The sequence below is a fragment of the Microtus oregoni genome, unplaced genomic scaffold (genome assembly GCF_018167655.1).
Source record: "Microtus oregoni isolate MIOR12 unplaced genomic scaffold, Mior012 000139F_ref0000186, whole genome shotgun sequence".
In the NCBI taxonomy this organism is placed as follows: Eukaryota; Metazoa; Chordata; class Mammalia; order Rodentia; family Cricetidae; genus Microtus; species Microtus oregoni.
In genome coordinates, this window is record NW_024544789.1 from 1,121,250 (window position 1) to 1,133,758 (window position 12,509).

Here is a 12,509-nt window from a genome sequence, read left to right on the forward strand (position 1 = left end):
GAGAAATACATATCCTAATTAAGGGAGCCATCTTAGGGCTGGCAAGAGACTGGACTCTAGAGTGGCTCGCAGGAGTCTAGGGAGATGTCCCCAGCTAGTACCTTGAGCAACTGAGGAAAGGGAACCTGAAATGACCCTATCCTATAGCCATACTGATGAATATTTTGCATATCACCTTAGAACCTTCATCTGGCGATGGATCGAGATAGAGACATAGACCCAAATTGGAGCACCAGACTGAGCTCTTAAGATCCAAATGAGGAGCAGAAGGAGGGAGAACATGAGCAAGGAAGTCAGGAGAAAGAGGGGTGCACCCACCCACTGTGACAGTGGAACTGATCTATTGGGAGCTCACCAAGGCCAGCGGGACTGGGACTGAATAAGCATGGGATGAAACTAGACTTTCTGAACGTGGCAGACAATGAAGGCTGATGAGAAGCCAAGGACAATGGCACTAGGTTTCGATCCTAATACATGAACTGGCTTTGTGGGAGCCTAGCCTGTTTGGATGCTCACCTTCCTGGTCCTGGATAGAAGTGGGAGGACCTTGGACTTCCCGCAGGGCAGGGAATTTGGACTGCTCTTCATTCTCAAGAGGAAGGAGGAATGTAGTGGGGGGAAGGGTTGAGGGGGAGGGGACGATGTGTGCAAGGAGGGGGAGAGAAATGGGAAACAGGGAAGAGGCAGAAATTTTTTTTTGCAATAACTAAAAAGAAATAAAATAAACAAAAAAAAAGGGAAAAAAAAGAAAACAGTGGGTGGTATCTAACCTGGGGTTCCTATACCCGGCCAGTCCAATGATAAAGCAAATATCTTCTGAAATTGCAGAACAGGATATGAACTCTCTGTCTCTCCCTCTTTTTATTTCTCTGTTCCTCTCTCTTTCTCTCTCTGTCTCTTTGTGTGTGTGTGTGTGTGTGTGTGTGTGTGTGTGTGTGTGTGTGTGTGTTTGAAGAGCCTGGAATAATTATACAGATTTAAAGGGAATTTCTGGAAAGTGGAAAGTGGTGGATTCTTACCTGGCATTCCAAGGACCAAAACGGGCCTATGGTAAGTTTGCCAAGGCTGGGGACACTATTGTGGTGCTGAGAGAAGATGGTGCCGTCTCAGGAGGCCAGGCAGGGATAAAAGTGTTTAGTGGACAATGGGCAGTGTCTTCTCTGTGATCCATAGAACAATTCTGGCTTCCAGTATAAGTTGCCAGGGCTATGCAGCCTAGTGTGGAGCCAACAAAAGAGCCAACTCACTATTCTTACCTTGAAGGTCTTAAAGAACTCGTCACTGATAACTTAACAGCAACAGCTTTCCTAGCCCAAATGTCCTCAATCTTTCCACAATCCACCCCAATTCAACAGGGTCAGTTCTATTACAAAAAACCCACACTTCTGGTAATAAATTGTCTTATTTTGGCATATTATTGCTGTGATGAAACACCTTGACAAGACCAACATTGTGATGAAAGGGATTATTTGGTTTACACTACCATATCACTGTGCATCATCAAAGGAAGTCAGGACCAGAACTCACATAGGACAGGAGAGTGCAGGAAAGAACTAAAGGAGAAGTGATAGAGTGATGTTTATTACTGGCTTGCACACTGTGGATGCTCAGTCTGCTTTCTTATACATTAGTGTGGGTAGTCCTTCTGTCTATGTTTTGGCACCCACGTGGCCAACTAAATCCACTTAAAAACCTGAGAAAGAGGTTGCTGCGCTGCCTCGCCCGAGTCATGGTCCTTGCTCCGAATCTCCCAGCAGCAGCCGCCGCCGCCACCCCGTGACGCCCGCTTCCAGTCGTCTGCCGAGTCCCACGCCTCGCCGCGCTGTGACCGTCGTCTCCGTCCCGCAGCGAGAGTTCGCTCTGAGCGGCCGCCTAGCGCCGCCCGGCTTCCTCGGGGCCCTCCGGATGGTGAGCCCGGCCCCGCCGCCCTTGCCGCGCCTTCCGGACCCGCGCGCGCTGCCTCACACCCTCTTCCTGCCGCACTTGCTCGAGGGAGACGGCCTGTGCCTGGCCCCCGCGCCTCGCACCGCTGCGCCGTCCGGCTGCAGCCCGGCCCGGCGGCTGCCCCGCGGGCGGCGCCCAAGAAGCGGCCGAAGAAGAAGGTGCGGACAGCCCGGCCCGACAGCTCCCCAGCCGCTTCCACCAGTTCCAGCAGCACCGGCCGAGCCTGGAAGGCGGCCACAGTCCGACCCCGGGGCCGACCGCGGCGCCGGAGGAGCAGGGCCCGGCGGCCACAGCCCTGCTACACCGACAACCCCCGCTCGCCAAGGAGGTGTTAAAATCAAAGATGGGAAAATCGGAGAAAACTGTCCTTCCCTACGGCCAAGAGATGGCTCAGTGGTTAAGAGCATTGCCTGCTCTTCCAAAGGTCCTGAGTTCAATTCCCAGCAACCACATGGTGGCTCACAACCATCTGTAAAGGCGTCTGGCACCCTCATCTGGCCTTCAGACATACAGACAGAATATTGTATACATAATAAATAAATAAATAATAGCAGATCTTTTAAAAAATAATAATAATAATAATTTGGCCTCCCCCCTTTAAAAAAAAAACCTGAGAAAGCATGAAAAGAAATTCTAGACAGAAAAAACAAAGGTTAGCTACTTTTTTTTTTCAGCTGGTGGCTTGCCACAGCTCCTTTAAGAAAAGTTCGCCTGAGTCAGCGATAGCGGAAAAGCCATGCAGTTTTGAAATGGCGGCTTGCCGGGTAGTGGTGGCGCATGCCTTTAATCCCAGCACTAGGGAGGCAGAGGCAGGAGGATTTCTGTGAGTTCAAGACCAGCCTGGTCTACAAGAGCTAGTTCCAGGACAGGCTCCAAAACCACAGAGAAACCCTGTCTCGAAAAAAAAAAATGGCGGCTTTCTGTGTCTTACTGCCAGTGCAAAATCTGACTCTTTCAGGCAGGAGGTCTGGCTACAGAGTATTTCCATGAGGTTTGTGAGCAGACAGCTGCAGCTTGCTTAATAGCAACATAGACTTACTGTGTGCCTGAGAATGAAGTTGTGTGCATGGCTCTCAGAGGCATGAGTGGCTCTGCCATGCTGGACTGAACAGGCAAGCAAGAAGTACTGTATATACCATAGTAATGACACAACTTCAGTTTTAAGAAGCGCTTAGCATTTTAAAAAGCTCCCTGAACAGTAAAAGAATTATAGATATGCAATAAAGACAAATTCAGATGAGTCATAGTGTTGGATAAATGTACATAGGCTTGGAAGGGAGAACAAAAAAGTATAAAGAGTCATAAAATAAAGGTAATGCTTTAAAAAAGAGTAAAGTCTTTAAAGAGACAGATACAGATAGTCATAGATGAAAAGGAATAAAGAAAAAATAAGCCACATAAAAATGAAAAATTCACAGAGAGTATTATTGTGCATATTATTGCATTATCTTTAATTTTTTTTTTACTGTGAATGAGTTAAATACAGACATTTTATTGTATTGGCTGCTAAGCTAAACCAGCATGTATATTATAAAGGTATCATGACTTCCAAAGGATATGTTGCTTTGGAAAAGAGGCTCTTCTCTTGTTCCACAGAGGTTGAGAACCTGTGGGTTGCTTCCACACTGGTGTGGTTTGATAGACCACAACCCCCTGAAAGGTCACCGTGAACACCCCCAAATAATTACTTTGCAGAACTGCTGACTGAGATGAACCTACTATACAGGATACAACATAAAAGACCTGATTATCAGCAGAAAACAATATGGAGAAAATGTACCCTTTTTCCTAAATATTATTCATAAATGTTTATTTAAATTTAAAGAAGATATGCTATAGAGATTTGCATTGGAATGGACCTTGGTTAATGATACAAATTTAAGGTCAATTTTGTTATATGTGTATGTATTTCTGATCTTGATTAAGGTATTGTGTTTGTTTAGCTCATTTAAAATGTAATGCATAATTAAGAAATATAAGTTCATAGATAATCATCTATAATAGTCAAGTTTGTATTGATGTTAGTTAGATTTTCTAGATATATACAGATATATTTCATATGGATAGGTATTCTTCAAATCTTTCAAAAACCTTCAGAATATGGCATTTAAAATGATTTAAGAACTTAAGACTTTTCATGACAATGAGGCGCATCTGTTCCTGGCAGCACCAAGCTACTTCAAGAGGACGACGGGCATTGAAGAGACTCCTTATGGAGTTAGTTGACCATTTGGCAAGAAACTGCTCTTGCCTGGACTGCATAAATAAACTGGACATGCAGGACCCAAAGAGAAATGACTGCTAAACTTGCCTAAAGGTGAAAGGATTTTTTAGATTCCTGCAACATGAAAATGTCTGCTACACATTTGGCAAAACACAATGAGAATGTGTTGGACAAACTGCCATGATACGTGGAATGTCTTTGAAATTTCCTGCTTTGTGAAAAAATCTGCTGGATACTATGAGACTATAGGCTGAAGATGGATGCCCCAATGGTACAGAAAAACTTTGGGCGATTATCCAGGAAGTAAGATGTTTCTCTCAATTCTAGAACTTTATAAGTTGCTTACAATGTACTTTCTGCTTACTTAGGTAATCCTATATATTCATCTGGAGTCTTTGATGGAGTTGAAAAATAGATAATTATAGTTTTCTTTTTTGTTGATTTTTTTTCTTTTTTATTTATTAAAAATTTCCACCTCCTTTCATTTCCCTCCCCCTCCCCCTCCCGTCCCAAGAGAAGTCAGGGTTCCCTGCCCTGTGGGAGTCCAAGGCCATCCCCCATCCATCCAGGTCTAAGAAGGTACGCATCCTAACAGACTAGGCTCCCAAAAAGCCAGTACATGCAGTAGAAACAAGTCCCAGTGCCTTTATCAATGGCTTCTCAGTCAGCCCTCATTGTCAGCCACATTCAGAGAATCCAGTCTGATCACATGCTCATTCAGTCCCAGTCCAATGGGCCTTGCTGAGCTCCCATTAGATCAGTCCCACTGTCTCAGTGGGTGGATACACCCCTCGCGGTCCTGACTTCCTTGCTCATGTTCTCCCTCCTTCTGCTCTTCATCTGGACCTTGGGAGGTCAGTTCAGTGCTCCAATGTGGGTCTCTGTCTCTACCTCTATCAGTTATGATAAAAGATAAAGTAAATAGAAATATTGTAACTATAATTCTTGCTTGATAAATGGTTTGTCATATGTAATTTTGCTGTTTTAAAGCTTTCCTTTATGTTTAAACAGAAAAGGGGAAATGGTATGGAAGGTCCTTCTGCCTGTGTGTTGCTTTTATTGATTAATGAATAAAGAATTGCTTTGAGCCTATGGCAAGGAAGAACAGAACTAGGCAGGGAAAGTTAGGCTGTGTGCTGGGAGAAAGGAGGCAGAGTTAGAGAAATGCCACGTAGCCCCACCGGAGACAGACACTGGAATTTTAGCTGGTAAGCCACAGCCACACGGTGATACACATATTAATAGAAATGGGTTAAATTAATATGTAAGAGTTAACCAATCAGAAGCTAGTGCTAACGGGTAAAGCAGTGATTAAATTAATATATATGGGTGTGATTATTTTGGGGTAAGCTAGCCAGGCAGCCTGGAAACAAGAAGCAGCCTCCCACTACAACAGAACCCAGAACCTCCAACCCAGGGGAAGCCCTGCCAACAATAGTCTGCTCCCTTCCTCATCAATAACTAGGCTTGCCCACAGTTAGTTGTTATGGGGGTATATTCTCTATGGGGTTCCCTTCTCTCACACAACTGTAGCTTGTTTCAAGTTGGGATAAAAATAAAGAGTACATCTGTGCTCCTACTTAGCACCAATAGGATGGTATAATGTTATATAGCATGTATACATGATTGCATATATGTATACACACATATAGAGCTAAATAGATTTTATCATGTTAGAATTCAACTGAGGGTCTTGCACATACTTTAAGGGGCTCTAACTCTGATCTCAAGTCGTAGCCCCTAATGAATAATTCTGACAAGTTTGCAAAAACAAACAGATACACAAGACAAGACCACTATGGAAGGAAGTGTTCTTTGAGGAATATGAAGACAACAGATGAAAATGCAATGTATTCAACTCTCTTTTTCACTTAGTAGTATTTTAATATTTAATACAATAAAACTTATATCATTGCAATAGGAAATACTTAAAAACAATGAAAACTCTATTACAACTTCCTATGGTATTATGTGACCATAGGAGAAGAAAGGCCAGACACGGTACTTAAAAGTATTATGAGGATATCTGTATATGAGGGAACTCTTGGCAATATTCAGGAAACTTAAATATCCAGCCTCACAATCAAGGAACACACCAATCTTGTCCAGTGGCTTCTCTATATAGTGATGGATTACTGGGTTTGTGGTGAGGAGACTGTAATGATTACCCTCCTTCACACAGAAAAGAAGAAATGCACCCTCAGTTTCAACTTCTCTGTTTCTATTCATTAACCAGGAATTGGTACAGACTCCTACAGCCCAGTCACTAGAGTCCTTCAAATCCAGTTCCCAGTAATATTTCCCTGAGATGAAGTTCTGTGATCCCCAGGAGGCCAAATAGCATCCAACAGGATGCACAGATGTATACTGATGGTGAAGTTTGAAGCCGGCTCTTCTCATGACATTAAATAGGTTCTTCTTAAAATTCAATAAAAATAATTTTTCAAAGGAAATGTGCACTGTGAAAAGAATAAACATTTTAGTTAAAATGACCATTTGTATTTGAGGTGACAAAGATCCTGAGAAATTTTTGGTTTTCAAAAACTGGCTTAGATTAAAGGTTAAATTCATCAAAGCCAAGAATTAGTGCAAGAAACAGAGTGGTAGCATGATGAAAAGTTTTATGAAACATTTTGTAGGTGCTGTAGATGAGGGAGCCTCAGTCTACCTCTGACAGGTGACTTCTAGTTACACCTGACAAAGGGAAGATGTGTGTACTGCAGTCAGGGTCACAGCAAAGGCTGCCCTTTTTGGTCTACATAAAAAGTTATTACTAAGATATGACCAGTATTTGCTTTCATATTGGTGTTTGTTCTTTCCATAAAATTTTTGTACTTATTCTAAAGGAAGAGCTAAATTTACTTTAGAAGTAGTTCCCTATTAGCAATTGTCCTCCTTTAACTTCTATTTCCTCTGATACTCTTTCCCTGTGAGGTTGAAATTGACTTTTAGATATACAAGGGGGATTGAGACACTGCCTCATGACCCATCAATTAGTTTTGTATCCTTTGTTCATGATACATGGCTTTATCTGTTTAGTTATTTTATGATTTTTCTTTTTCAGTTCCTTTTAAGAAAGGGTATTACTATTTAAACTTGACTGACGTGGAACTCACTATGTTGACAAGACTGCCTTCAAACTCTCTCTATGGTATTGATGGGATTACTACCATGCACCACTATATCTTGTGTAATTTTAATCAATGAGCTATAATGGAAGGTAAGAAATCTATTGCTAAAATGTGCAAAGGGACATAATCAAATATCTCCACAGGTGGGTACTCTTAATTTGAATTAGACTGTACTCAGTTAATTAACCACTCTGTATGCCTCAATGAAAAACTGATACTCTCTGTTCAGTCAGTATTACACACAAACTAATATACTGGTATTCATTTTTGTTCCTTTGTTTGCGAGATAACCATGAAATTAAGAAGATTACAAGACACATTTCTCAGGCATTAAAATATATATGTTTGCAAAGGTTATCTCATGATGTAAGAGTACCTCTGCTATTTTCATCATTGCTCACACTCACCTTTAAAGTGGTTAAAACTTTCAGTCAGTCCAGTAATGGGGAGGGCAGAGAGTTCTGGTTTCATAGCTTGGGGTATACTCAGCTCCACTGCCTCACTCCTGCAAGGAGAGGAAAATAATGATTTGTATGGTGCTAAAGATATCATCACAGTTATTCAGAAAAACCTCACTCCAACTTTAGCCAAACACTCTTGGGTAGATTCCCTTGAAACACAAGCCTGACAATTTGAGTTCAATTTCTGTAACCCATGGTGTAAGGAAAAGCTTTCTCCTGTAATTTGTCCTATGATCTCCACACATGTGTAGTGCTACTTTTGCATGAACATGAACACACATATCTCCACATGAATATGACAAATTATGTTTTAAAAATCCATAAACAGATCCTATACAAAAAATAAAATATTCTCTCTATAAAGTATATATGCACTTTTCTAAGGCAGTTTAATCAATTTTACAGCAATTTCAGGGTACCCCAACTTGCACCAATGGCTAAACTCACCTTCTCAATATAATATCCACATTCTGCAAAGAAAACAAGAAAAGTTTAGAATCCTGGAGAAGTGAAATACAAAGTTTGTTTATAAAGTTCCTATAAAAGACAGGCTGCATCACACTATCTAACCTGAAAATTTATATTTAATTAGCAGGTTAATGCTAACAAACAGATTAGCACAATTCTAACTCTTGATGAAATCAGCTGTGAGAGTAAATTATGAGAAGCACGTAGATACTGATTATACATTGACGTGGAAACCCCAGCTAGCTGCCAAAGGTGTTTCACTGAGCTGAAACACAAAGCACAGAGGAATACTTTAACTAAGGGTATTTCAAATGTATGACCTCTCCCATGCATGCTGCCTCATGCCTCAAAGTATGGAATTGCCAGGTTAGATGCCCCAAGATTACTGTGAGTTGTAGGTGATCATGATCCATAGTCTAGAACCCTATCTCAAAATCCCATCCTCCTATATATCTCTCAAAATTACAACATTCAAAAAGAAGTAATTAAGTAACAGCATTCTTTGAAATTATGCACAGTTACCAAGTAGAGGATATAGAGTGTAAGAAATGCAACATTAAATTTCAGCTTTCACAGAGGCAAGTTACAAAATCAAAAATAAGGACATATTTCTTGGAGAATCTACTAATACAATTTTTATTTAAAAAAATCTTGTTCTGGCAAGATTTATTAGAGAATTTAGTTTCTCCAGATTATTACTGAAAAAGAACCTCCTAAAATAAATGCAGGAAATGTTAAAAAAAATAATCTTAGTATAACAATCACCAGAGTGAGCCTAAGACAATAAAACCTTTGTCTGCACTCCTCCCTTCTCACCTGGAGTAGTACCACATATGGCTCCTGGGACATCGCCATGAGTTCCTGAAACATTTCTCTTAGTTGTTTGCTCTTTTGGATCATCATGGCTTCACTTTCTCCGAGTTTCTCTAAAACACAATCGCCTTCATTTTTCATGCACACAATATGTTGATCTTCCTGTTCATGTGGGACTGAACACCATTTCCTATACTCCGTCCTGATCATGTCTTCCCTCATAACCAGGAAGTTCTGAAGAAAACAAGACATTGTCAGGGATTTTTGGAACGTATTTATTAATCCTACTCTATTGCATCCCTCTAGGCTTAAATTTGACAAAGGACTCCTATCACTGTGCTACATACACTCTGAAGGATGTCAGAAATGAAAATTCCGTGGTTTCATTTATTCTTTCAAATTTCCTTCTTAATGAAAATGTCTGCTGGATAGATACTATGGGTCTGTAGGCTGAGATGAATGCCCCAATATTATAGAAGAACTTTGGGTGACTGTCCAGTTGGCGAGATGTCTCTGTCAAGTCTAAAGATGTGGAAGTTATTTACAATTCACTTCCTGTTAAACTTAAGTAATATTATAGCCTTCTGGGATCTTTAATGGACTTGAAGAATAAATAGTTATGATTATTGTTTTTCTTAGTTATGAAAAATGTAAAGTATGTATACATACTGTAATTCTAATTCATGATTTAAACCTATTTGGTTACATGTAATTTTACTAACTTAAATCCTTCCTTTTTATTTAGACAGAAAAGGGGAGGTAATGTGGCATTCGCTTCTGTATGTTGTGAATATATTTTGTTGCCATTAGTTAATAAAGAAGCTTCTTAAAGCCTCTGGCAGGGCAGATTAAAGCAAGGTAGAAATTAAAAGCAGAAATAGAAGTGAAAGTAGCCAGTGTCAAGGAGACACCACGTAGCCACCAAAGGAGAAAGATACCAGCCACCAGCCAGAACCTTACCAGTAGGAAATGAGCCTCATGGTAATACATAAAATAAGAGGAATTGGTTAATTTAAGATGTAAGAGTTAATAAGAAGCCTAAGATAACCGGTTGAGCAGTGTTTTAATTAATAGTTTCTGTATGATTATTTTGGGTCTGGGTAGCCGGGAATGAATAAGTAGCCTCCATCAATACAAAGGCAATGAAATCCTAAGAATTTCCACCAATATAAAAAAAATTTCACTAGTAGAATTAAAAAGAGGTAGATGTGTGAAATTTAGTAATAGATGTGGTAAAGTTATGTATATATATATAGTCTAAAATAAACAAAATTGATACAATTAACACAAAAAAAGGAAAGAAATGAACAAATGGAGGGAGAAAGAAGGGAGGAAGGAAAAGGAATAAAGCAGTTCAAAATAAAAAAAAACAGGGCTGCCTGAAGGAATGGTATTGATTGATAATTCATATGTTCATGCAAATATGACACTCTGTATACATTCATTAGAATTCATGGGGCAATCCTAGAGTCTAATGCAGTGTGTTGTACTCTCAGCAATACACTCAATAGTCTCAGACTCTTTTGCCATACAGCCAGGCCATCTTCCCGCATGCAGAGCGCTATTTCACACTCAGAATTCAAGGCCATCATCACATGTTTTCAAGTATCATATCCCATGCCTTATACTGAAACCTTGAATGACGATTTGGGAAAATAAGTATCTCAACCAGATTTTCAGCATAAATCTCATACTCACTCTAAACAATAGTTTCATTCTGCACTCTGCCTCTAGATTCTCTTTAACTTCTTGGATCTTCTTCTGTAAAAATGCCATTTGCTTTAGAAGTCTCTCCTGTAAGAAACAATAAATATCAACTTTTGATAAACAGTGATAATGTTCAGACTCTTGGACATTAAATAAAATAACTTTATCAAGAAAACAAGAATAACTATATTCCTTTTTTATTTTAGGTAACTTTGAATTTTAATTTTAAAACACATAAATAGAATATGGCATATCTATTTGTTCAGGTAAAGTGATAATTATGAGTGATAGCTAGATAATTTACATAATTCCCACAGGATTCTCTTTAGCTGACTCCATTGTATTTTCTAATTTAGTCACCAGTCATATACACTTTTAAAAGATATGAATACAGTATATCACTTTCCAATGACCTGGGAATAATGTATAATAAAACACAACTTGATCTTACACCCATGGGTCTCCCTAGGAGTGTTCACATTATAGTCACTCTTTCTTCACTAGCTGCTAATAAAGTGCCAACATTCAGAAATGAGTGGATTCCTCATAATCAAAACCAGCATCTTCCTGTTGTCCACTGAGCCTCACTCTCCAGGTTTCATGTTCTCTCAGGAGTATCACTCACCATTTCACCCTCAGCAGCTGCTTCAATGGAAGAGTGTCTGTGACCTCTGTGTATGAGGGAGTCAGAGCAGAGCTGACAGAGGTAGATCCTGGTCTCCATACAGAAGATCCCCTTGGTCTCCTTGTGGATCACACACTTATTCTCCTCCGAAATCAGGTACTTCTTGAGGCTGGCTTGTTTGGCGATGGACACCAGCTTCTTCAGAACAATGTTGGTTCTGAAGTCCTTCCGCTTGGTTCGTTTCCTACATGTAGGACAATGGCCTGGAAGGAGACGGTCTTCCCAGAAAAGGTGGAGGCAGACTCGACAGAAGCTGTGGCCACAGTTTATGGTGACTGGGTCTATAAGGTAGCTCAGGCAGATAGAGCAGTTGAGTTCTTCAGTGACGGTTCGTGAGAAGTCTGACTCCATTTTGCTGAAGGAAGAAAATCAGAATTACCATTATTACACCAAGAGAAGGAAAAAAACTTCATAAAATTTGATTAAAGTTGTAATTCTGTTATGTCTAAAACAAAGCATTATTCATATTTGGTGTCCAAAAATTCATATAAGCTTAGAACTAAGTTTTTAATTTTTTTCTTATTCACTCTTCTTCACATGAATAGAGATTGATATGATGAATTTCTGTGCCCTACAATCTGCATCTTTTTCAGAGACTCCATTCAAATTAAGAACTTTGTTCAAGGTCTGAGACAGGCTCTCTCAGTGTTTATGAATAAATTTACACCGGCGTGATCAAGGTACTTCAAGTACACAAGTTAGTCTTTTACTACAGATCTATTTGGTTTAACACTTCCCTCTTTGGTTGTCTATTCAAGAGAACAATCTCCAAAAAACAGGATCCCTAGTAAATGTTTTGCTTTCTGGTTGTAGCATCTTACTCATTATCATATTATCCCTTCCCCTTAACACATGAAGGCAACCTTAGTTAATTGTCTTCTTTCTGCTGCAAATGCCTAAAAAGAATAAGATTTTATGTTTACTCATAATTCAAGAAATGGTGGCATAAGCTTGAGTTAGCTGATCTCATGGCCCTGACACCAAACACTTAAACAGTGTTTATGAATTGCCAACAGCATGCTTCTTGTTGGTGTCAGGGACCTTGTAACACCACGGAGTTGTGACAATAAACATGG

General features: G+C 40.0%; 1 protein-coding gene and 1 pseudogene across 1 annotated transcript; one reads left to right on the top strand and one right to left on the bottom strand.

Moving 5' to 3' along the window:
- Positions 1-1,144: 1,144 nt before the first annotated feature.
- On the top strand, positions 1,145-2,966 carry LOC121444747 (annotated as a pseudogene).
- A 3,161-nt stretch (positions 2,967-6,127) lies between these two features.
- On the bottom strand, positions 6,128-11,784 carry LOC121444749 (tripartite motif-containing protein 43-like). The gene is made up of 5 exons (XM_041646646.1): positions 11,374-11,784; positions 9,045-9,275; positions 8,208-8,230; positions 7,707-7,804; positions 6,128-6,627 (listed from the first exon to the last, which is right to left on the bottom strand). Exons 1-5 carry the CDS (start codon positions 11,782-11,784, stop codon positions 6,128-6,130), a joined length of 1,263 nt encoding a protein of 420 aa, XP_041502580.1.
- Between the last annotated feature and the right edge of the window lie 725 nt (positions 11,785-12,509).